The 22,925-nt window shown below is 44.5% G+C and overlaps 5 protein-coding genes and 1 long non-coding RNA gene across 11 annotated transcripts; 2 read left to right on the plus strand and 4 right to left on the minus strand.

Annotated features, from left to right (window-relative positions):
- Positions 1-76: 76 nt before the first annotated feature.
- Positions 77-1,651, minus strand: cdc26 (cell division cycle 26 homolog). Of its 2 annotated transcripts, none has more exons than XM_069513728.1 (3): positions 1,522-1,651; positions 397-490; positions 77-310 (listed from the first exon to the last, which is right to left on the minus strand). In XM_069513728.1, exons 2-3 carry the CDS (start codon positions 475-477, stop codon positions 107-109), a joined length of 285 nt encoding a protein of 94 aa, XP_069369829.1. In that variant the 5' UTR covers positions 478-490; positions 1,522-1,651; the 3' UTR covers positions 77-106. The 2 variants fall into 2 exon arrangements, with proteins under 2 accessions (XP_069369829.1, XP_019967434.2); XM_020111875.2 differs by lacking the exon at positions 1,522-1,651 and adding an exon at positions 1,164-1,296.
- On the plus strand, positions 893-7,505 carry prpf4 (pre-mRNA splicing tri-snRNP complex factor PRPF4). Of its 4 annotated transcripts, XR_011239142.1 has the most exons (16): positions 1,271-1,322; positions 2,070-2,275; positions 2,351-2,537; positions 2,890-2,977; positions 3,070-3,149; positions 3,474-3,567; positions 3,690-3,784; positions 3,927-3,985; positions 4,116-4,239; positions 4,329-4,418; positions 4,505-4,627; positions 4,777-4,884; positions 5,011-5,129; positions 6,802-6,908; positions 6,977-7,116; positions 7,366-7,505. XR_011239142.1 is itself a non-coding variant. In XM_020111873.2 (15 exons), the coding sequence occupies exons 2-15, from the start codon at positions 2,107-2,109 to the stop codon at positions 7,061-7,063; spliced, it is 1,530 nt and encodes a 509-aa protein (XP_019967432.2). In that variant the 5' UTR covers positions 893-1,027; positions 2,070-2,106; the 3' UTR covers positions 7,064-7,167. The 4 variants fall into 4 exon arrangements, 3 of the variants coding, with proteins under 3 accessions (XP_019967432.2, XP_069369825.1, XP_019967433.2); XM_020111873.2 differs by lacking the exons at positions 1,271-1,322; positions 7,366-7,505 and adding an exon at positions 893-1,027 and having other exon boundaries at positions 6,977-7,167; XM_069513724.1 differs by lacking the exon at positions 7,366-7,505 and having other exon boundaries at positions 6,977-7,167.
- LOC138405401 (uncharacterized) lies at positions 5,888-6,267 on the plus strand. Its single transcript, XR_011239143.1, has 2 exons — positions 5,888-6,014; positions 6,201-6,267. It is a non-coding gene; the product is annotated as an uncharacterized lncRNA (long non-coding RNA).
- Positions 7,339-13,676, minus strand: wdr36 (WD repeat domain 36). Its single transcript, XM_069513722.1, has 22 exons — positions 13,356-13,676; positions 12,762-12,789; positions 12,575-12,675; positions 12,349-12,466; positions 12,128-12,260; positions 11,959-12,013; positions 11,722-11,854; positions 11,469-11,644; positions 11,243-11,363; positions 10,796-10,861; positions 10,583-10,672; positions 10,344-10,486; positions 10,132-10,249; positions 9,890-10,055; positions 9,691-9,799; positions 9,474-9,553; positions 9,223-9,330; positions 8,861-9,092; positions 8,634-8,753; positions 8,128-8,209; positions 7,632-7,819; positions 7,339-7,526 (listed from the first exon to the last, which is right to left on the minus strand). Exons 1-22 carry the CDS (start codon positions 13,518-13,520, stop codon positions 7,377-7,379), a joined length of 2,682 nt encoding a protein of 893 aa, XP_069369823.1. The 5' UTR covers positions 13,521-13,676; the 3' UTR covers positions 7,339-7,376.
- A 349-nt stretch (positions 13,677-14,025) lies between these two features.
- Positions 14,026-17,264, minus strand: slc25a46 (solute carrier family 25 member 46). The gene is made up of 8 exons (XM_020113444.2): positions 16,804-17,264; positions 16,424-16,466; positions 16,258-16,315; positions 16,106-16,183; positions 15,797-15,897; positions 15,605-15,661; positions 15,412-15,469; positions 14,026-15,282 (listed from the first exon to the last, which is right to left on the minus strand). The coding sequence occupies exons 1-8, from the start codon at positions 17,072-17,074 to the stop codon at positions 14,686-14,688; spliced, it is 1,263 nt and encodes a 420-aa protein (XP_019969003.1). The 5' UTR covers positions 17,075-17,264; the 3' UTR covers positions 14,026-14,685.
- A 228-nt stretch (positions 17,265-17,492) lies between these two features.
- On the minus strand, positions 17,493-22,689 carry slc31a1 (solute carrier family 31 member 1). 2 transcript variants are annotated; one of them, XM_069513727.1, is made up of 7 exons: positions 22,491-22,669; positions 21,185-21,225; positions 20,408-20,516; positions 20,217-20,289; positions 19,962-20,130; positions 19,656-19,736; positions 17,493-19,273 (listed from the first exon to the last, which is right to left on the minus strand). In XM_069513727.1, exons 3-7 carry the CDS (start codon positions 20,510-20,512, stop codon positions 19,072-19,074), a joined length of 630 nt encoding a protein of 209 aa, XP_069369828.1. In that variant the 5' UTR covers positions 20,513-20,516; positions 21,185-21,225; positions 22,491-22,669; the 3' UTR covers positions 17,493-19,071. The 2 variants fall into 2 exon arrangements, with proteins under 2 accessions (XP_069369828.1, XP_019962548.1); XM_020106989.2 differs by lacking the exon at positions 19,656-19,736 and having other exon boundaries at positions 22,491-22,689.
- Positions 22,690-22,925: the final 236 nt, after the last annotated feature.

A 22,925-nucleotide genomic window follows, 5' to 3' on the forward strand; every position in this document is an offset into this window, starting at 1 on the left:
TTTCAACAAGCTGAACCGTTTTTCATGTTCGATTGAATATTTGATTGTTATTTACGTTGGCGTGGACACAAACAAAGACTTGTAAACATCTTCTTTATTATTCATTTTAAAATTGTAAACTTCCGAACAAGGTGGGCAGCGTGGCCGGTTTGGGGTGGGGCTTGTAGCCGATGCGCTCGTTGATTAGCTCCACCCTCGACGCCGCTGTAGAGGAAGATGAGGCTCCGCCCCCGATTATGTCAACGCTGATAACAGAAGACCCGCCCACTCCGCCTCCTGACTCCGCCTCCTCTCGCTGACGCTTCCTGGCCTAAAAAACAAGTTTATTTTTTACCAGCCGACAGAAATGATCTAGAAACGTGATCGATGACGATAGCAACCAAAATGGATTCAAACCTCAAGCTCCTTCTTGACGCTCTCAAACTCCTCGGTGTCGTCGATCTTCAGCTCCAGACGAGTCGGTTTCCTCCTCAACATCTTCTCACACTTCCTGCAAGAGCAGACGTCACACGTCAGAACTCTGACGTCACATCACTGCTGCTCCACTCAACTCTGTCAGACTTTTGCTTTGGTATAAAAACTTGAACCTTGATAAACTTCTCCATTCATGTCCGACACCGTCTTCTCTTGTCAATGTAAATACTTTATGATTAGTGCTGGGACAGGAAGTGACATCACCTGACTGACGTTTGTTTCATGTTCAGGGAGGTTAAAAACAGGATTTCTCACCTCGTACATATTGTTAACATCTATAATTTGTACAAATAAAGTTTGGTTTTATTTTATGGCCTAACAAACTAAATCACGTGACTTCAGTTCACTCAAACTAACTGAGTCATTATTTCTGTTTGATAAACTGTCAATAATAAGATTTTTAAAATAATGTGTAAGTCCCTGTTCCAGCTGGAGGGGGCGCCCACGTGCATTTTCATTGTTTCCTTCTGCACATTGTTGCTGAACCGCGTCAATGATCGATCAGTGAGTCGCTGCCGTAGAAGAAGAAACAAGAGCCTCATCTCGTCTGAAGGTAAACAGGTGCTAAGCTAACAGGCTAACGTATATTTAAAGGTCTTATAGCTGTGCACGGAACCGGAAACACTCGAGCTGCTCTCGGCTCCTTCCGGTGAGCTAGTATCGAACGTGTGAGATAAAAGTAACATCACCTGACAGGTGCGCTGACGTTTTCCCGGTTTTTTTTTTCTCCTCCTCGGTTCGTTTTCTGCCGCTGTACCAACCGGAAATGCAACATATGACCCGGAAGCAGAAAGGTTTGGTACATCCGGGTCACGGCGCAGAGACGCAGCCGCTTCGTTTGTCTTCACGTGAGTTTTTTTTTTCCTCATTTGATTTAAACAGATTTTAAAGTTTCACTGTTAAACCCGGCGCGCGCGCGCGTGTGTGACGTAGCGTAACATAGCGTGATGTGGCGTGACGCAGGAGAAGTCACCGTTTGAAAGTGTGACGAAAACAACCTGAACGTCATCGAGTCATGAGGAAGATGTTTCACTGGTGGATTCAAACCTGAAACACGTTCGAGTCCCCGTTAGTTAAAACACAACACAGGATGAGAGGATTCTTTTCACGTCTCTCAGACTCGTCTCTTCTTCTTCGTGCAGCTGTGGACAGATCTCACTGATGCATCAGTCCTGTGAACTTCTCTCTGATTGTTTCCTCTGGGTCATGGTCTGTGTTAGTTCTTGACCTTTGACCTCCTGTCCTGTGGTCACTGCTCTCTCTTCCTGTGGATGTTGATCTGAACGCTGCTGCTCATTGTTTGGTTCCTGAACCAAGTTTCTCCTGTGAGATAACTGCAGTTGTTGGAAGTGATGATGCGAATGTTTGGTCGTGTTCCGCTTATTTGTTGTTTTGAGCAGATTTTAGAGACACTGTAGTGAAAGTGTAAAAGTTAAGTCTCTGAATGTTCTCAAAGTAAAAAGTTTCCCTCTGAAGGTTGTTTCTATTGAATGTATCCGTGCAAATCAAACTGAGACTCATGTCCCATTCATATACTTCCGTCTATTATTTTTATTGACTTAGATTTGTGTGAATTTCTTTGACGTCTGGAGCAGTTGTAGCAGCAATAAAGGAATAAAGAAGTGGTTCAAAATGTCTGACGAGGAGGATGCAGCTCCGCCCATGAAGAGGGGTCGTGTTTTCTACGGAAGCCTGGAGGAGAAAGAGCGGGAGCGGTTGAGCTTAGAGATGGTGAGCAGCACTACTGGAAACGATGCGGTGAAGGCGGGGATTGAGGCAGGAAACATCAACATCTCATCAGGTGGGTCTCATGTTGTAAACTACATGCGTGTGTTGACGCGTCAGAGTGACACTCATTTTCCATGATGCTGTGCAGGAGAGACACTGGAGATGGAAGAGCGAGTCAGCGAGCGGCAACATGAAGCGCTGGCTGAGTTTGAGCGGCGGCGGCGTGCGCGTCAGATCACTGTCTCCACCGACGACACTGAGGTGAAAGCTGGGCTTCGGGCTCTCGGCGAGCCAATCACATTGTTCGGAGAGGGACCAGCTGACCGCCGGGAGAGGTGGGAAAACTTCCTGTTTCAATTCAAATTAAAAGCTTCAAAGTCAACCCTGGTTTTCTTTGAGAATTTCACTGCTATGTTTTTACAACCTCAACCTCCGCTGTGGGTCAGAGGTGAAATTTCTGAGTTCACCGTCACGTGTGTGACATCATAGTGTACTTCACAACTCCGACTCACACTTACTGTAAGTCATAAATTCTGTTCCTTCATAAAAGGAATTTCCCACAGTTCACAGCGTTGTGATGAATATAAAGCTAAAGACAATAAATGACAATAAAGAAACACAAACGAAGCAACAAATCACAACACTGACATTACGAAAACGTTTTTCTGTATAAATGTGTGTGTGCAGGTTGCGTGGCGTTCTCTCTGTTGTTGGTCCAGATGCCCTGAAAAAGTCCAGAAAAGATGAAGAACGAGCAAAAAGATCGCAGGACGAGGTCACAAAAACTCACAACACTACACAACAATACAAACCAGCACTACACAACAATACGCAGACTTACAGTATTTTGTCTTTGACCAATCACAGTGTCAGCAGACGTGGTACCATGAAGGCTCCACCTCCCTGAAGGATGCCCGGCTCTGGTTGGCCAAATACTCTTTGCCTCGGTAAGTAACAAACTGAGCAATCAGAAATGGTGCAGATATTTGATTATGGATACATTGACCTGATGTTCTCTAAATATGGAATTGATCATGTGATCGACTGCTTCAGATCTACATCGTTGCTTTATCACAGTGAATGTTTGAAGTCTGGTGTTTTTTTCCTGAGCAGGAAGTTCTTTGATTCAACTTTACATAGAATCTGAAGCTTTGTGCCGGTATTGATCCGTTTAAACTCCAATTGTCGTCACAAAATAATCACAGTGCTGATATATTGAATGGATCTGATTAGCTGAGACTGAAAAGCTCCTGCTGTGATTGGTCCATCAGGGCAGTAGAGCGTCTGGAGGCTGCGCGAGCTCAGAAGGACGTCGCCGATGCAACGAGGGTGATGCGACAACAAGAGCTACACAAGAGTCTGAGGGTGAGACAAGTTCAGATTAATATTATTTATAATGAACAAAGGGATCAATCATTAAAATAATACCAGTATAATATCTTGATAACATTGTTAGCAGCACAATCAAACTCAACTTTTTTCTTCAGAATCTGAACAACTTCTGCAGTCAGATCGGTGACGATCGACCAATCAGCTTCTGCCATTTCAGCCCCGACTCCAAGATGCTGGCCACTGGCTCCTGGTATGAAACCCCACCTACTGTCTCCATTAGCATACAAGAAGTTAGCATTGACACAAGAGGTGGAACTGGAATATACAGCAAAAGCATTAGCACTAGCAACTGAGTTTAGTTTCTTTTGAACTAACCCCCCCACCCCCAACAGGAGTGGTCTGTGTAAGCTGTGGTCCGTCCCCGACTGCAACCTGATTCGTACACTCAGAGGTGGGCGGAGCATCATGTCTCTTGTTTTGATTGATAAATTCTACTCAGATGCAGATGATTAATAATTGAACTTCAGTTTTTATTGAAATATATTTAAAACTCTAACTGAGAATCCGCCCCTGTCTGTCAGGACACAACACCAACGTCGGCGCCATCGTCTTCCGCCCACAGGCTGGAGTCTCTCTCGACCAATCAGATGTCAGCTTGGCCTCATGTGCTGCTGATGGGTCTGTGAAGTTGTGGAACCTCGAGAGGTGAGAGAGAAAGAGGGAGTGAGATATCATGGACGACAGCTCTTTATTTTTTGTATGGTCATTCATTCCTGTGGCTCTGGTTGCTATAGTGACGAGCCTGTGGCGGACATCGAGGGTCACAGTGAGCGAGTGTCCCGTGTGTCCTGGCATCCATCTGGAAGGTTCCTTGGAACGACGTGGTAAATGGGCGTTTATTCATAATCACCATCATTGTACAAATACACACAGCATTGTATTAATACATAGTTAATGTGCGTGTGTATAGTTATGATAACTCGTGGCGCCTCTGGGATCTGGAGGTTCAGGAGGAAATTCTCCATCAGGAAGGTCACAGCAAAGGAGTCCACGACCTCCACTTCCACCCCGACGGCTCACTGGCTGCTACTGGGTACTTCATCGTACTACACACTATTACACCATACTATGGTTAAGCACAGAGTTGTAAGTACAGTTAGTACTACACCGTACTATAATCAGACTTAAAATGTAAACTGTCTCCCTGTGGCCCCTGCCCCTCCCTGACTGTCATCCAATCAGAGGCCTGGATTCCTTCGGCAGGGTGTGGGACCTTCGGACTGGACGTTGTGTTGTTTTCCTCGAGGGTCACCTGAAGGAGATCTACAGCCTGCACTTCTCTCCCAACGGGTCAGCCAATCAGAGACAAGCATGCTCAACACATAACTAATCACTTTGAAATCAAATTTTGAATGAGAGTGAAATTTAATAACAAAAATATATTTTTTTTACATCCCCCTCTTTTTTGTTCTTCAGATATCACCTGGCAACAGGAAGTGGTGATAACACCTGTAAGGTTTGGGAGCTGAGAAACAGGAAGTGCTTGTACACAGTCCCCGCCCACCAGAACCTACTGTCTTCAGTCCGCTTTCAACGTAAGAAAAACTAATAGGACTGTGACACTATGTGACCCTTGTTAACCATGTTCCTTATTTTTTCTTCTTCTTGGGAATCAAAAACTTGATAAACCATCTAAACAGCTTCTGCTTTTTGGTTGAGTCCTTTGTCTCCACATGTGTGTCGTCCTTGCTCTGGGCGGCCTCTTCAAAATCCGACTCAAGAGGTTCATGACTGGACTGAGATGACATTTCTGTTGTCCTTCTCAATTTGCTCTTCCCTTTGTTGTCATGGAGCCATTTCCTCAGCTGCAGGATTTCATTCTGCAGGACTTCATTCTCTCTCCTCACCTTTTTCACTTTGTCCTCAGCGTCACACTCCTGCTGAAAGAGGCTGCTGAAGTCCTCACTCAGCTGAACTGTGTGCGGTGGCTGTTGACTCCTCTCCTCTACCTCTTTAAACCAATCCCTCACCTGCTGGAAGTGTTGATTGGTTTTTTCAGCACTGATCTGGAAATGATTATTTTGCTTTGACTCCATTTAAAAGCTTGTTGATATTTTGTGTCGTGAAGCTTCAGTCATAAATATTGTCTCCCCTCCTCTAGCGCAGCGACGTCAAATTGATCCACTTTGGTTCTTTTGGCAACAAACATAAAGGTTCATTGTTGTTGCTATAATGACACAGGATCAAAGGAAGTTTATCCATTTGAGACTAGACTTTCTTTGATCCTGCTGACAGAACATCAGAGGACATTTTCCATTATACAAGTTTTAAAGATTTCTGATTGGCTTTTGATCTTTAAGAATAGTGCCAGGTAGACATGAGCCAGATCAAAGTCCCACTGATTGGTTAGCATGCTGTCAATCATGTTGACGAAGGTGAGCAGGAGGCTTGTGGCTCCGCCTCCCTCTGATGTCAGACAGGTGAGCTTGGCAGAGCGTCGCCAGCGCACAATCCTTCAGGATTGTCCTCACGGGGCGATCGACTGCACAGAGAGAGTTTTCTTGTTTGACGAATTGCACAGTGATGTCACAAGGTCAAAGGTCAACAAACATTTCAGACTGTGAAAAGCTGATATTTATTTTTCTCGTGATGAGACAATTCAACAGGTGCAGCCTCCGTTCATACAGAAACAAAGAGCGAAACTACACACGAGGCAACAGGCACTTTTATACTTGGAAAACACAGAGGGTTGATGGGCCTCAGCCACAGTATCTACGTCTCCGTCAGCTGTTTCCTCAGCTGCAGGATTTCATTCTGCAGGACTTCGTTCTCTCTCATCACCTCTTTCACTTTGTCCTCAGCATCACTCTTCTGCTGCAAGAGGCTGCTGACCTCCTCACTCAGCTGAACTGTGCGGGGTGGCTGTTGACTCTTCTTCTGGTGTATCTCTTTAAGCCAGTCCTCCACCCGCTGGAAGTGTTGTTTAGTTTTATCAACATTGATCCGGAAGTGTGGTCTCTTTTTCTTTGACTCCATTTCACAGCTTTCTAATATTCTCTGTGTCGTGAAGCTTCAATCATATTGTCTGAGTTCCTCTAGTGCAGCAACTTGGCTTATTTTTTGCGGCAGCCAACGTAAAGGTGCCGTCTACTGTTTCTGTGATGATAGAGGATCAAAGGAAGTGTGTCCATTTGAGAATACAGGATTACACTCTGTCTCTTTAATCCTGGTCACATGGCGTCTTTTTGTCTGTCACTTCGTTTGTAGCCACAGACGGCCACTTCCTGTTGACTGGAGCATACGACAACACAGCTAAGGTTTGGAGTCACCCTGGTTGGACGCCACTGAAGACGCTCGCTGGGCATGAGGGGAAGGTAAGACACTGCGCTCTGATTGCTCATTCAGGTGTTTGGTCGGGGTCGCTTATGTCATGTGTTTTCAGGTGATGGGAGTCGACGTGTCACCTGATGGGAAATTGATAGCCACCTGTTCCTATGACCGCACCTTCAAACTCTGGGTATCTGAGTGATGCAATCATTAATGGGATGTCGCAGCAGAAGCTGAACTTTTCATTTAATAAAAGTGAGTAATAGCTGGACTTTGTGTAGTTTAATAAAAATTATCATTTTTAAATTTTGTCTTGGCTTAATTCTATATTTGTATTTTAAAATCAGTAGAAATTAACAAATCACTTAACAGGAAATATGAGTCTCAGTTTAGTTAAATAAATGTTTTATAAATAAGTTATAAAATTGTTAAGACTGTTTTTATAACACTAAGTTAAAAAAAACATGCTGACAACCATTCAACATTTTAACTTTATTAAAATAGAACTGAGCGTGTCACAGCAGTGCACTCTTAGTGTACGACAGCAGACACAGTGATTGGTCAAATGAGGAACGTAGCTCCGCCCAGCCAGTCTCCATATGGGTGGAGAGGCGAAGCAATGCTGCCATGGCAACAGCATCCTGCGACAAGGTACGGAGATGGAGCTGTAAAAACAAAAGAAAAAGAATGCTGAACGTATTTTCACAATTAAAAAAAGTCTGAACATCAGAGTTCAAATTCAGACTGCAGCATTCTGATTGGCTGCTGACCTTTAAGAATAGTGCCAGGTAGGCATGAGCCAGATCAAAGTCCCGTCCATTGGCCAACATGCTGCCAATCATGTTGATAAAGGCGAGCAGGAGGCTGCTGGCTCCGCCTCCCTCTGATGTCAGACAGGTGAGCTCGACAGAGAGCGCTGACGGCCCACAATCCTTCAGTAAGCGTACAGGGCGATCGACTGCACAGAGAGAGTTTTCTTGTTTAATAAAGAATTCAGAAATTAAAACTTTTACTCTCAAAGACAAAATGATACTAACAAATGTTTTATAAAAACTTTTAATTTGTTTATTTACAGATTAACATCACATATCTACTTTAATTGTAGATTTGATCAACATTAAATTAGTTTTAAATCAACGAAGTCAGTTGAGGTGAGAAATAATTTTATTTACAATTCAGTTTAATAGTAAAATAATATATAATACATATAAATGATGAATATCAATATATGAATGGAAATTAACACTGAATTAAAAACAGACTCACATGATCCAGATGTTAGAGCCGATTCCAGAGCAGAGCTGAACTCTGACCTTTGACCCAACAAACCATGGCTCAGCATCTTTGACTGGAACAAAAACAATGTGATGATGTCATCATGTGTACCACATGATGGCTGCTGATTGGTTCATTTCAACAGATTGTAGATCCTGTCTTTAGTCTTACTGGTTTCTAAAGTTAATACATCAGTGCATGATATGACATAATATCACTCATCAGATGAGATCATGGAAAATCATCTTCTGATAGACACATTCCAATAAATGAACAGTCACGTGATCTTGTGACTCAGTGATTGTTAAATTAAACAGATCAAGTTCATCTCATGTTATTGATTATTTATCTGATAGGTTAGCGGAGCAGCATCAGTTACTATGGTGATTCACCAGTGAGTTATTTCGGCAGTTACTGCGGTAACCTCACGTCTTCACAGACTGAGACTGAAGCTGCAACAAAAGGTGACAGAAGAACCGGACATTCATCAAGTGTACCTGTGTTCCCTGTTCTGTTGCTGCGGGCAATGTGAATCGAGGCGTGAGACCGGGGACTGTTGGCAGGAAGAAGGGAGCTGCAGCTGGAGCCACAGGGGGCGCTACAGGTTTATTCCTCTTCTACAAACAGAAAGAAACAGCTCATGTTTTACGTCATTTCTACACATCATGTAAAAAAACATGCATTTAAAAGCAAGCTTGATGTAATATATGATTTAATGTGACACCTTGATAACATCCAGGTGAAGCAGACTTTTCCATCGAGACTCTGGCAGCAGCGACAGCGTTACAAGCTCCAACCCCAACTGATCAGCTGACTTGTAGGCATCCTCCACATCCTCTGATGGTACCTCCTGTTCTGATTCGTCCACTGTGACACCTGGCAGCATCTCCACCACCGGTTGGTAGTCGGTCGGGAGGGGGCGGAGCCCCACTGGTCCACACAGGCTTTTATTGGTCCTGTGGGAGGAGAACTGTGTTGTGATTTGCTGCTGCAGTGTGAGCTGTTTAGTGATGTCATGGTTACCACAGTGATGTTATAGGTTAGTGTCAAATAGATAAAAACTCTTGAGAGGTGATTGGTTCAGACCAGAGGTAAACGCCCAGACTGTCAACGTGAGCCGTCGCCAGGAAGTCTCCGGTCGGTGACAGTGACACACCCACTGGCGCCATGGCAACCAGGAAACAGTCAACAAGACTGAGAAGAGAAAATGTTTTACATTTTTCTGGTTATTTTTGTTCTTGCCTCAAACTAATCAAATCATCATCAAAACCAAACGTGAATCAAACATTTAAGTTTTCGTGGTCATGATGATCAACTCTGGACTGTTCCACTCTCACCTGCCAGAGGGAAGATCCCAGGTACGAATGGTGCAGTCCATTGCCGCGGTAACCAGCCAGCGACCATCGGGGCTGAAGGTCTAGGGAAATGAAGTAATATCACTTAAGTCGTCTCTGATGTTAGCGTTAGCATTGTGAGTGTCGAGAACTATCAGGACAGCAGAGGAATAAGCATCTATTAGCATCATTAACAAGTCGTGAGCTTCGCTCAACTCACCATGTCATTAATGTTGCTGTGGTGTCCAACAAACTTCCTGACCACTCGTCTGGTTTCTATGTCAACCACCTGCAGCGTGAAGTCATCCAGTGCTAATGCTAACATACCGCTAACATCAGGAGAGAGGGAAAAAAATGTTAGCTACCTGTCTCTGTGTAGCATCATGCTAACCTAGAGCAACCTGTTAACTGTAAGCTACCTGTCTCTGTGTAGCATCATGCTAGCTGGGGCAGCATTTAGCTTGAGCTGTTGTTCCTGTTTCCTGGTCTTAAAGCGCCAGAACCTGAGCAGCCAATCAGAGCCAGAGGTGAGGGTCAGCTGGTTCAAGGCGTCTGTGGCGACACCTCGCACGGCACCACTGTGAGCTGGAGAGAGAGGGCGGGGTCAGTGATAGACGGCGACAAGAGTGCGGACCAATCGCAGACAAACAGGTGAGCGCACCTTTCTCATTGTCACCATAGCAACCACGATGAAGGCCTGACTGCAGGTTGTAGATGTCAACACGTCCGCACGACGAACCAACCACAGCAAAGTTACCACAGGAAGTAATGTCGACGGCCTGGCAACAGAGAAGTGAGTACTGAATAAGAAAACAAGCTTTTATTCAGCAAACTGTGGTAAAAATATTTACTGTTAACACGTGATGACGTTACCGTGGCCACCGCATCCCTGCTCGGGCAGGGTGGCTGTAGATGATAACCTCCCATGGTGCACCTCTGGTAGTTCCATGTTGTGACTGCTCGGCGACCGCGATGACAGGCAACGATTCCATCCCAGTCAGACTGACGGGCAGCAGCTGTCAATCAACAGAGAGAGAGAGAGAGAGAATGGGTCAATCGGAGGATTTCTCTGAGGAGTTCTGTGACTTGATGTGTGAGCGACGGAGCCCAACCCGAGGAGAACGCAGTGATGGCAGGAAGACGCAGCTCCTCATAGGACAGCCCCTTCTTCTTCTTCTGCTCTTTCTTCTTGTTGACTGAGCCTTGACACACACACACACACACACACACACACACACACACACACACACACACACACACACACGTTAAACTAAATACTTGTAACCATGGATATGACATCATAACGGATGGACAACTGAACTGACCGTGACCCAGGTTCTTGTTGAAACGTTCATGGACGGTGGAGAAAGACTGCAGCGTTCCGTCCTGACCTGCGGGGGGGGGGGGCACACTTTGTGTAAAATACCCAGAATTCTCTGAGCAACAATTAAACGATATAATTAACATGTAATTAACTCTAAACAAACTGCAGCTAATGGAGAGTAGTTAAATTTAGGCAGATGATGTGATATGATGTCATCTGTGCTCTGACACAGTATTTTATGAAACGTTTCTCTTTGACTTGATGACAGAACATTACCCAGCAGGCCCTGCTCTGCTGAAACCCTGATGTTATGACCATGACATCGTAGCACAAAATCAAACACTGAAGTTCAATAAGATGTAAACAACCGAGACCAACATGAAGTAAAATATAATTCTATAAGTCATTTAAAATAAATCCAATGCAGATGATGAAGCTCTTTATTTACCTGCACTGAGAATATTTTTTCCATCAATGCCATGGTGATAGATGGTGGTGGGGGGGGCGCTGTGACCTTGACGACTCCGCAGAAGTCTCGCTCCACCCCCCTCCCGATCAAATATCCACACCTGGAAAAAAGGAAAAATTATTTATACGACACATTTATTGTCTTTACAAAAAAAAAACACGAGTCATTAATATAAAACAAACAATAAACAAAAACACTGTTTGACCTTGATGGCGTTGTCCGCCCCGTTAGTGACCAATAGTGGTTCTCCATGCAGGAAGGTTGCCGCGGCAATTGCTGTGCTGTGGGCGTTTCTGTGTTGAGTGACCAGCTGTTTGCGTTCCAGATCCCATAATGCAATGTGGCCCTGAGGACTACCGGACGCCACGATGGGAGGACCGTCTGAGAGAGAGAGTGAGAGATGGTACTTCCTTGTTTGAATGAACAACAGCGAGCGGGTGAGAGATAACCACCTGTACCTGTTCTGAAAGAGAGCGAGGTGATCGGTCCCCAGTCTTGTGTGAAACTCATCAGTGTCTCGTTGAACTTAATGTTGTGAATGACGATGCGGCCCGTCGCCATGCCAACACCAACCACGTCCACCGCAGGACTCTGGAAAAACAATTGTTTTTATGATTTAAGTGTAAGTTTCACTTTAACAGATTTTCAAAATAAATGTTCAAATAAATTACTTTATTATTAATCATGTGACTCACCTGCTGCAGAACGGTGACGCCGGCCGACCAACCGGGAAATGTGTACAACAATTTACTGAGGACGGAAAGAAAACAACCATCAGCTGTTTTTTGTCTGGATTGGTCAGAGTGAAGTGAACCTGGTCAGGCGAGAGGTCCAATGAGTCACAGGAAGCCCCCCCCCTCTCACCTGGACTTAATGTTCCACAGCTGCAGTGCACCCTGGGTGCTTCCCAGCAGCACCTTGTTTAAGTACGTGCTCGGGTGCATCATGGCTGACACGTCGAAGGTGTTTGGGTCAAACTGCAGGCGCAGGTAGACATCTGGCAGACAGAGAGCACAGGGCCGGATGTGTAACGGCACAGGTAGAATAAAGACGCAGGTAAGTGAAGCCACACCCACACCACTCACCCCCACCCTGGACATCCCACACTATTACATCACCACCACTGTCAGCGGAGATCAGATGATCGCCCAGCGGCAGTAGCAGACGCACTTCCTGTTTGTGACCATGGTAACGCATCACCACCTGTACAGGGAAAGTCACAATATATCGGCTTAATTGAAGAATTTATTTTTTACTGATGAAATTAACATTTGAAGTAAACACGTTAATTGAAAGAGAAAAAAGTTTGACCTCTTTGTTTCGGGCGAAAGCACTGACGAGTTTCCCAGAAGCAGCGAACACCAACATCCTGTCAGCTGCGAGACAGGTGATGTCATCTGACAGGCTGTCACCTAGGAAACCACAGCAGAGCAACAGTCAGAAAACAGAATCCATTTATATTTAAATTGAATTTATTCGATTTATTTTGAAAACTCACCGACAGCCACGATCCCCAACCTGTTCACCTGGAATCAATCAATAATCAATTATTAATACACGGATCAATGTGTTCACATCACAAGCAGCACGCAAACACTATGGAGGAGGGAACCTACTGAGGGCCCCTACTGCACTGAGGGCCCCTACTGCACTGAGGGCCCCTACTGAGGGAACCTACTGCACTGAGGGCCCCTACTGTACTGAGGGCCCCTACTGTACTGAGGGCCCCTACTGAGGGAACCTACTGCACTGAGGGCCCCTACTGTACTGAGGGCCCCTACTGAGGGAACCTACTGCAATGAGGGCCCCTACTGCACTGAGGGCCCCTACTGAGGACAGAGCTAATGTTAGAGTCTGTCTCTTACACAAACATACATGATCTAATATGAACATACATGATCTGACCCTGACAGTCCGAACTCTGATCATCACACTAATCATATGTATGTGAAGCACATAGAGCATGTTACTAGTCCTTAAACACGTGACGTGTGTTGTGACGTAACATGTATGTTGTACAGGAGCCGTGAGTGGACAAACTGGTGGATAAAAACTTCAGTAAAACTGAGTGTGTGTGTGTGTGTTCTCTTACGTTGTACGTGTGGAGACATTTACCGACCGCGGTCACCAGGTAGAACTCCCGGTGCTTGTGGTGGTACCGGAGCGCGTGCGGCACGTGGTTGGAGTAAAGACCCAGAACCCGGAAACCGGAGAACAAAGAGCTGCCGCCGCCCGCGGGACTCCCGCCGCCCGACATGTCCGGTGAGAGCGGAGAGTTTAACGGAGAAAACACGGTTAACACCGGAGAGGAGACCGGCCGAAGACACGGAGACGAACCAACAACTCACCAACACACAAGTGAGGGCCGAGGACAGAGGTCCGACAGCAAACAAGCAGCGGCAACACAAAGGTTCCTCACGGAGGAAGGTTGGTTCCTTCTCTTGGTGATTTTTTATTTTATTTTAACATTAAAACTCTGATCAATAACTCATCGATACAAAATCTATATCCGTCACATACACGAGGTATCTGACCCGAGTTCATCTGAACAACTGAAATAAACAAAGTATTTCCTCCTATTTTTATTTAAATGTTTTGATCAGAAGTCAATAATGAAATCCAACCTAAATACTGAAACATGTCAAACTTATATTTTATCTTTGAAGGAAGTCATTTTGTTAAACTGATCCTTAAAAACATTTAAATAATATATTTGTGGTGTTATGTAAAATAAAATAAGAATGTGACAAAGAGCAGCAGCGTCAGCAGATACATTTTTATTTCAAGTGAAATAATTTACAGCAAGACGGAAAACTTAATTTTTCTAAAGCTCAAGTGCAAAGTTTCCACATTTGACAATAGTACAACAAATATGACAAGACTAGAAACTTTTATTGTTTTCTTCTTTCAGAGCATGTGGCTACTTCCTGCAGACATTAATTTTGAAAAACCAACAGGATTCTTTTTATTTATGTGTGTGTGTGTGTGAGAGAGTTCAGCTGTTGCTTTGAATATTTTTTGAATAATTTTATATATTTATTAATCACATAATTTAATCTAAATCTACATTTAATTCATTTTTACAACTTTATACAAATAAAGAGTTCATCTTTACACACAGCAGGGAACCAATCAGTTGTCAGTATTTAAACACAGGGTCATGACTTCATGCTGGGTCGGAAAGTGACACGGTGTTTCCTTAGAGACATTTACTTTGAAGGCAGGAAGTGCCGCAAACATCTCACATAGTGCTGAATTACAGGAGAGTTGACCTGCTCCTTTAAATGTAACGAATGAACAACATGTTTGGTATTTTAAATTTAAAGTCTTAATCTTTCTGTTGCCACGGTGACACAAAGTCCATGAGACCATCTCACCAGATGACCTCTGTGGGTGGTGATGCTGCATCTCCATGGTAACTCCTAGCTGTGCTTACCGTCCAGCAGCAGCAGCCTCAGCAGAGTCCTGGCAGCAGCGAGCAGCGTTCCGTGGAGCGCGTACTGTGCCACAAGTGCTCCAAACCCGCGGTAATAGCCACTCACCCCCTCTTTGCGGCGGATGGCGTGAAGGCAGTCGGAGAAGCCGTCGTACTGCGTGTTGACAGGGAGGACTAATGGGCTGCCACCATTTCCCGCAGCCACCACGCCGTCAGTGGCGTCAATGATGGTGCGCGTGCCCTGCAGGCTGAGACGGTGTAGCGCAGTCTCCAGAGGGAACACCACTACGTCAGCCACAAGAGACCCAGCCCACGCCGCTGCCAGCTCTGGGAAGTAGCCGTCGAGCGGGTTGGACGGATCCATTCGCTGCTTCTTGCTCCGATGGTGCAGCCACAGAACCACACGCTGTACAGAGGCGGCGATAGCATATCGTAGGACAGCATGCAGTGCGGCAGGAAGCAGTAGAGAGCTGAGAGGAAGCAGACGATGACTGTGAGGAGCTCCGACGCCCAACAATCGGGCCAGACCTTCACGGACACAGTCGAGCAAACCCGATGAAGAGTCGTCACGTACAATCTCGCTCTGAGGATGAGACACAAGGTCATCGGGACAATAACATGTTCGGACCAAATAATGAATAAATTAAAAACAGACCACAGAGGAAACAATAGAAACTTAAACACAGGTCAATAAATAATAATCAATAATGACCTGGACCGTCTCAATGAGGCTGGAACAGTAAAATGGCAGCGCCACCACAGCTGTTAACCTGCGGCCAAGAAACGACAAGAGTCACTTTCAATCAGGCAAAATCAAACATCACAGACCGATCAGCAGCTTTAATCCACGAAGAAAACAGGAAGTTTTTCAGAATAATTCAGAAGGAGAAAGAAAGTGAACTGACCCTTTAAGAAGCAAATGTCCCGCCAGTTGTTTCCAGCTCCACCGATGAGGAAGCTCCCTGTCGACAACACACACTGTAAACACACATGCAGACTCCGCCCACATTGACCACACGGCCAGTGTACGTACATGGTCATGTGACACGAAGCCTCAGCAACTATACAGTAAGAGCACAGTACTCGTGCATGGTTACCGTGGTAATGGTGTGAACTCGCTGATGATGCCCTCAGCTCCCAGTGTGATGCCGTGAACGATGAAGGTGCTGCCCATCCCCTTCCACAGAGCCTTCGGACCCTGAATATATCAATGACAGATTATTGATCACTGATTTGATCGTTTGATTCCAGGATCTAATTATTCTAATATTATTTGTATTCTTATTTTGATAGTTAAATATTAATGAATGTTTTATAGATTTTAATATTTGTTTGAGATGCTTCATCTGGAGTTTACATGATATTTCTGAGTTCAACGTGAGCTCGTTGAGGAGCAGGTTTCTCACCTGAGCCTTGGTGATGGCGTACATAACGGCCACAGCAGTGAACGGAGTCAAGTGGTAACAGCGGCCGTGATAATTCACCTGAATTAACGATAAATGATATTGATAAGTTCCATTAGACACGAATCAGCTGACAGGGGAGAAGATGAACCAACCTGACACTGTCTGCGCAGCACGATGCAGGGATGAGCCAGGACGTTCTCTGTGAACAGACTGAAAACACACACACACACCTTCTTTACTGCTTTTATTCTGAAATCAGCTGTCACCTCTCACATGTGCTCAATTAACAAACTACCAGTAAATTAATGAGTTTCCAACCTGACCAGTCCGATTCCAAAGCCGGCAAATCTGTTCAGCTGCTCTGAAAACACAAGAAAACCTTTTTATTTCTACGGAACATTTCACACTGAGACAGAAACTGTTTTTATCTGAATCTGTTTCCTCTTTATCAAAACTTTACATCAGAATTCAAATATAACTGAATGCGTCAATAGCATCAAGTTATTCTGCGCAGTAGAATCAGTCTGGAGGTGTTTTACTTCATGGATCACTGTGTTCACACAGACCAGGAACTTATGACACGTTACTCCCGGTCAGTTGTCCTTGTTGTCGTGTTAGCATGCTAGCTCAAATCTGCGTATGAGAAATGTGCACTAAGCTATGTAGCTGTTAGCCTGGGAGCTAACGCACCGACCTACCGACAGGCGGTACTCCGGGCTGCGGAGCCTCCCATCCACCTGCAGATCCGGGGCCTCCGCGCTCCGCCAGTGGGTCCTCGCACTGCGGGGTCCGCTCTCCGTGGTGCAGGTTGCGGCTGCCGGGGATGTCCGGTGGCGTTGTGACCCAGTGGTGGTGTTGAAGCTCCGCGGGGGCTCCGGCGCTCCTGACCGGGTAGCTGACTCCATACAGCGGGTCATCGCGGCCCCGGTAGCCGAGTCCATCGAAGCTGTCCGGCCGCCTGGAGGCCATCGGAGGATCGGTGAGCGGACTGACAGCGGAGGAACCGTGACTCAGAGCCGGTGAACGGATTCAATCACGTCCCGGTGAAGCGACGAGAGGACGTTGAAAATGCGGAGAGACGTCACCGGATGATTTGACCCGAGATCAACACCAAGTGTTCTCTTCTTCACGGGCTGAGTAAACTCCAGGTAGGGAGCTCACCACTGCCCCGTGTGGCAGCAGCATTCAGTGTCACGTCTCACAAAATATGAAGCAACCATAGAAATACATAAAAACTATATGTGTATATATATATATATATATATATGTATATATATATATATACACACACAGGCTGAAAAATGTAGTTTTCATTTAAAAAAATTCTGGTTAAAATATTCCTTTGGATTTACACATTTATTCCACAGAACAGAAGCTGATGACAACATTCTTCATTAACTTTATTAAGTTTTGTTTTTTTTATAATTCCAGCATTTGTGACAATTACAACATTTTCAGACTCAGATAAAAAATGTTCCTTCACAAGTTTTCCTCATGTTGTTATCAAAATCAAATCTCAACGAGTCAATTCAAACGAGGAAATCAAACCTGACAATACCAACACACACAAAACCAACGTGGCCCCTCACACGCCAACAGCACCTGGACAAAAGTATATGGACACCCTTCATCGAAAATACACCTGCTCACTGTGGACACCTGATAATGTCCGAAAGTATGTAGACTCACGAAATAGAAATCAAGTAACCTATCTGTCCCTGTAATTTCATTGGTCCACGAAGTAAACTCCACCTACCTCAGAGTGAATCAATTTATTTAAAAAAAAAAAAAAAAATCACAACATATCACAACATCTGACGCTGCCATGAATGACACTTCATCTGACGACAAGAGATAAAAGACCAACGTTGTCAGGTCATGGTGAACGAAGAGCAGCAGACGATTAACGACAGATATAATGTTGACGTTGATAAGCAGCAGCTACACATCAAACACTGGCCTCCAGTCACAGCACATTGTACGTCAGGACGTTTCCACCTGTTGGCCACATTAAGGCAAACATTAAGGCAAACGGTGTCGAGTTTAAGGCCCAGAACAAGTAAATTGAATCAATTAAGTTATTTACTATGTGTTAATGTCAACTCGTGTTTCGTGGTTTTTTAAAAGAAAACTTGGGAAATTATCAATGTAGATGTGAAAAAAGTATCTGAGCCCTGATTGGCCGACTCACAACCAGTCAGATTCTCAAACACAAACTGGACCAATAATTCATTTTTAAATGTTTTCATAAAAAGTGTAAATATTTGGTGTCAACAAGAAAATGATTTTCCATTTTCAGTGAAGTGTAATGTCCGATGTTCTGTTGTTGATGAAAGTTGAATTCTCTTGATTAATGAAAGAAGTGACTCGTGGACAATTTTTAAAATAAAACATTTGAGAACAAAAGATTTTTAAATGATGATTTTTCTATAATTAAAGTGTATATTCAATTAATCAAATTATTTAAATACTTTGCTATGATTGGCTTTTCAAATAAGCTGCCAACGATGCTAACTTAAAGAAGTGTATGTAAACTACGTACTTTTTTTTGGCTAACAGCAGCTACGACTAATCTGTTGACATGGCACAGAAAATAGATTAAAAAAGAATAATAAGTGGATCTGGCCAATCAGAACTTTCTAATGTGATCCAGGCTCTGATTGGCTGACTGGTCTGGTAGAAAACTCAATGATAAATGATTTTTGTTTTCTGTAAAGCAAAGATCTTTCCTTTATGTTTGTTATAGTGCATGCTATCCTACAACAAGGTGTTACCATGGTTATTGACTAAAATTAGTAATGTAGTGTTTCATGTGCTAGCTGAAAATGTGAAACCATCCTGGTGGTTTGTAGTTTCAGTAGCACGTTGGCTAGAGCACTAATAAAGAGTGAAAGTAGTTGTTAGTATTTATCGATTGTGATCAGCAGAAATTAAACCTCCAGACGCAATGCTGATTAGCATGTTAGCTAATGGCAGTGCTCGGTAATGTCGACGACTACCGCCTTCCTCCAGCTGAACAGGAAATAGCCCATCCCAGCACCGGCTGCCACGGCGATGCACAGGTAACCGTTGTAGGTCATGAATACGAGCATCAGGAAGTAGCTGACGACCACCTGGACGATGTGCAACAGGGTCTGCATGAAGTGGCCGGGGCTTAGCATCCGCTGCCTGAGAATGTGAGTGGAGGGGATATGAATTCCTGTTAGCATTGCATCTTACATATTGCTCTTTACATGAAATTACTGTTAGCATTTCTGTTAGCATTAGTTGTACCACTCATCTTTAACTATTTTCATTAAGATGTTTATTGGGATTAGAAACACACAAACAGAAAATTGCATTTAAACGAGTGTAAATGTAAGAAAACATGTTACAATAGAGACAAAATGATAGAGAGAGTGTAAGTAATCAGGAATCAATGTCAGTCTCATCGCAGGTTTTCAGCAGAACCAGCACCTGCACCATACCCTGCACCAGAACCTGCACCAGAACCTGCACCAGAACCTGCACTAGAACCTGGACCAGGTTCAGAGCCAGGACGCTCAGTTACCTGACGTCAGGTCCTGAGAGGCATAACTTTACTCCAAAAGAAGGGTCCGCCCCCTCCAAACACTGACTGTCAATCACTGAGCTGACATGAACACATTACACGACATTACAGACGACCATGTGACAGACCTGATCTGCAACTAAAGACATTTGTCATTATAATATTTTAAAAAAAATTTTAATGTTCCTTTATCATTTGTTTTATCGTTCTTTATATTTTTGCACTTTTCATTGTTTTTCATTTCGTTACATTATGTTGTTTTTTGTAGTTTACAGTTCGTTGTTAGCATTAACATCATCAACCTACCCGACTGTCTTGTGTGTCTCCATCAGCATTGTCCCATCAGCCCCGGGGAGCGGCATGGAGTTGTAGCGCACGTTGACCTGACTGCGACGCAGCAACACTTCACGTCCAATCTTTAGTCCCTCGTACAGGACGGCCAATAGGAAGCAACCGATACATGCCCCGACCATCTCTGATTGGACAACAGGTGGACAGGGAGGGTCTCAAAAAAATACTTGTATAAAAGCAACACAATTCTATGTCTGTCGAACCTCTGACCTCCAGGTGAGTTGATGAGCAGTCCAGTGAACAGCAGCTCCACGTTGTGGTAGCCAAAGTAGAAGGTCATCACCTAGTTAACAACAGCAGCGTTAGCATGTTAGCTCAATCCTGCTGTGTTGGCATGTTTATACAATGATATCACGGTTAGCATAACGTAGCATGTAATGGTGACATATCCTGCCCCTCACCATCCCCATGTGTCCTCCATGGTTCCCATCATGCCCTCCTCCCCCGTGGTCGTGTCCGCCGGTGGTGGCCGTGGTCATGGCTTGGTGATGGTGGGTATGATCCATGGTGCTGTTAGGAAACAACACAAGTTATTCTCTGCTCCAAGAGAAGGATTTCGAGAACACAAATGTGTGAGTCGGTTTCTCTGGACATGGACTCACTCCTACCTTGGTTTGGCTCCTCTTTTACAGTGATGCTGACTCGTCCAGTGAGAGACAGAGACTGAACACCAATGACATCAAAGCAGAGCTGTAACCACGGCTACAGTCCGACATCACTGAGCAGACACCCTGTTGTAATCTGATTGGCTGCCGGACCCTGAGGCTACAAAAGGTCGAAGGAGCCAATCAGAGTGCTCTGTTGTTCTGTCTGCCATCAGCCAATTAGATTACAGAATTGTTAACATTAACAGGAAGGTCGGTCGTCGCCCTCGGCAATTCTTGTTATCCTGTTTTCTGTTGGAACGAGTCAGCATCACTTTGTGAAAAAAACTAATGTGAACTCTATTTTTTAAACAACAGCAGTTGATGTATGAAATCTTAACAACTCATTTACGCTGCGTCACAAGTTCACAACTCCGACCCATGTGTCGGAGCTCAGGAGTGTCACTGGGATGAAACTGTGCCTCCTGGTGTCTTAACACAGAAATGACTGAGCTGAAACAGCAGCAACAGCTGTATTTCACAGAAAAACACAAACACAACTTCTATGTTGGAAAAACAAATCTGTCAGTTTACCTGGAGAGGAGACAGCGAGGGCCAATCGAGCACTGAAGAGACTGTCAGGAAGAGAGGGAGGAGAAGAGAGAGAGAGTTAAACGGACAATAAAATAGAGATAAAACAGACCATCTCCAGCCAATCAGCTGCGAGGAGGCTTTCTGGCAGCCAATGAGAAGCTGTGGATTAATCATGTGACCTCACCTGTTCACACCTCCTTGTATACGGTCTATGGTTCACACTGGTGTTATGTGGTTGTTTAAATATTAATTTAACTTTCAGTAACAACTGACACTAAATGTGAGTGACTGTAGCTGCGATGGTTTAATGTCATGTGACACGGTGACGTTCTGACAAAAAGTCTAACCAGCATCATGTTGTTTGTGTGTTTGTGAATGTCGCAACGTCTTCAGGATCCAGGTTCACTTTAATGGCGGCTGACGTCTCACCAGCCAATCAGAGAGCACAACACCTGGACTGACCTCTGACCTTCGAGCCGCAGATCTTTATCTCTGTCACCGATTCACCCTGACCCTCACCCACAGCTGCGGGATCATAGGTCAGACAGGATGTGATGCCTCGTGTCATCCACGTGTCACCTTTAGACGATTTCCTCTTAGTTCACATCTTATCTCGTCCACAGCTGATTACATTCATTAATGATTAACGGCTGATTATTGATCAGTTCAACTCACTCACTCTATTTGAAATGACGTTAGCAGTATTATCATTATTATTAAAATCCCTAGTTGTTTTTATAATTTCATAACTAAGATAATTGTCACCACACTTCCTGTGGTGACTGTTTGACCTGCTGGTGTGACGCTGCAGGATCATTTGTGATGGACTTGCTGTAGATTGGAAAAATATCTGATTGACAACTGATGGATTGTATTGATGAACATTTCCGTTGCTAGGACACAGATCTGTCACCCAGCTATGATTGTTGAGATGCATCTCGTGTAATCATGTTGATGTTAGCTCCTCCAGCATGTTGACATGTGACGTTCGTCGTGTTTACGCATCATTTACATCCCAGCAGCTTGTTTGTTGACTGTGACGTGTCAAGTTTGTTCGAATCGACGTTAGAAACTTTACGTCCGGACACGAACGAGTGTTTTTTAGACCAAAAGTCGTCAACGTGTCCAGCGGACAGAGGAACACACGGTTAGCACGACGACTCTGCAGCTGTTCTGAATCTGTCACAGGTTCGAACCCTGCGTTACTCTTGCGTCCGCCACAACAATATTCCGCTGATGTTCCAGAGTCTCGTGAGAAACACGCTAGTTACCGAAGGTCACTCACTCACACGCGAACTGAGCTCACCCGAAGATTATCCGGGTTTCTTCTTCTTTTCTTTTTCTCCAATTCCCGAAACTCGAAGATGAAGAGTGAGAAAGACAGGAGCCAGAAGAAAAGAAAGAAGAAGAAGAAGAAGAAGAAGAAGAAAGACTTCTACTGCGTCGGCTTCTCCTCGGCCACTTCCGGGGACTGCGTCATGACGTGTGCACAGGTCACAGAGGAGGAGCTTCGAGGTCTGAGCCAATCAGCATCAGAGGGTGAGTTTTTATTTTAACATTAGATGTGATGATAACTCAGCTCATCATCTAATCTGTCTTTTTCATCTGTCTTTTGTTTTCATGCTTCATCAACATGAACACACCTCGTTAGTCTGTTCTCTTCATCTGCTTCATGTATTTCCTGTTTCTTCCTTCACACTTATCAAGGTTAAGAACAGAGGATGTTGCATCTTTCACAGAT

The sequence above is a fragment of the Paralichthys olivaceus genome, chromosome 18, assembly GCF_024713975.1.
Source record: "Paralichthys olivaceus isolate ysfri-2021 chromosome 18, ASM2471397v2, whole genome shotgun sequence".
NCBI lineage: Eukaryota > Metazoa > Chordata > Actinopteri > Pleuronectiformes > Paralichthyidae > Paralichthys > Paralichthys olivaceus.

Excerpts from the sequence above, each read along its gene's own strand:
- slc25a46 (XM_020113444.2), bottom strand. The coding sequence starts at position 17,074 with ATGGCCTCCAGGCGGCCGGACAGCTTCGATGGACTCGGCTACCGGGGC. Across the intron at positions 16,316-16,423 it reads TTTGGAATCGGACTGGTCAG|TCTGTTCACAGAGAACGTCC; the intron begins GTTGGAAACTCA and ends GTGTGTTTTCAG. Across the intron at positions 15,898-16,105 it reads ACGCCATCACCAAGGCTCAG|GGTCCGAAGGCTCTGTGGAA; the intron begins GTGAGAAACCTG and ends TGATATATTCAG.
- wdr36 (XM_069513722.1), bottom strand. The coding sequence starts at position 13,520 with ATGTCGGGCGGCGGGAGTCCCGCGGGCGGCGGCAGCTCTTTGTTCTCC. Across the intron at positions 10,673-10,795 it reads CAACAAGAACCTGGGTCACG|GCTCAGTCAACAAGAAGAAA; the intron begins GTCAGTTCAGTT and ends GTGTGTGTCAAG. Across the intron at positions 8,754-8,860 it reads TTCACCTGGATGTTATCAAG|AAGAGGAATAAACCTGTAGC; the intron begins GTGTCACATTAA and ends TTCTGTTTGTAG.
- prpf4 (XM_020111873.2), top strand. The coding sequence starts at position 2,107 with ATGTCTGACGAGGAGGATGCAGCTCCGCCCATGAAGAGGGGTCGTGTT. Across the intron at positions 4,240-4,328 it reads AAGTTGTGGAACCTCGAGAG|TGACGAGCCTGTGGCGGACA; the intron begins GTGAGAGAGAAA and ends TGGTTGCTATAG. Across the intron at positions 6,909-6,976 it reads TCGCTGGGCATGAGGGGAAG|GTGATGGGAGTCGACGTGTC; the intron begins GTAAGACACTGC and ends ATGTGTTTTCAG.
- slc31a1 (XM_069513727.1), bottom strand. The coding sequence starts at position 20,512 with ATGGATCATACCCACCATCACCAAGCCATGACCACGGCCACCACCGGC. Across the intron at positions 20,290-20,407 it reads ATGGAGGACACATGGGGATG|GTGATGACCTTCTACTTTGG; the intron begins GTGAGGGGCAGG and ends GTTGTTAACTAG. Across the intron at positions 19,737-19,961 it reads GAGACACACAAGACAGTCGG|CTCAGTGATTGACAGTCAGT; the intron begins GTAGGTTGATGA and ends TGTTCATGTCAG.
- cdc26 (XM_020111875.2), bottom strand. The coding sequence starts at position 1,279 with ATGTACCAAACCTTTCTGCTTCCGGGTCATATGTTGCATTTCCGGTTG. Across the intron at positions 491-1,163 it reads AACGTCAGCGCACCTGTCAG|GAAGTGTGAGAAGATGTTGA; the intron begins GTGATGTTACTT and ends CTGCTCTTGCAG. Across the intron at positions 311-396 it reads GCGTCAAGAAGGAGCTTGAG|GCCAGGAAGCGTCAGCGAGA; the intron begins GTTTGAATCCAT and ends CTTGTTTTTTAG.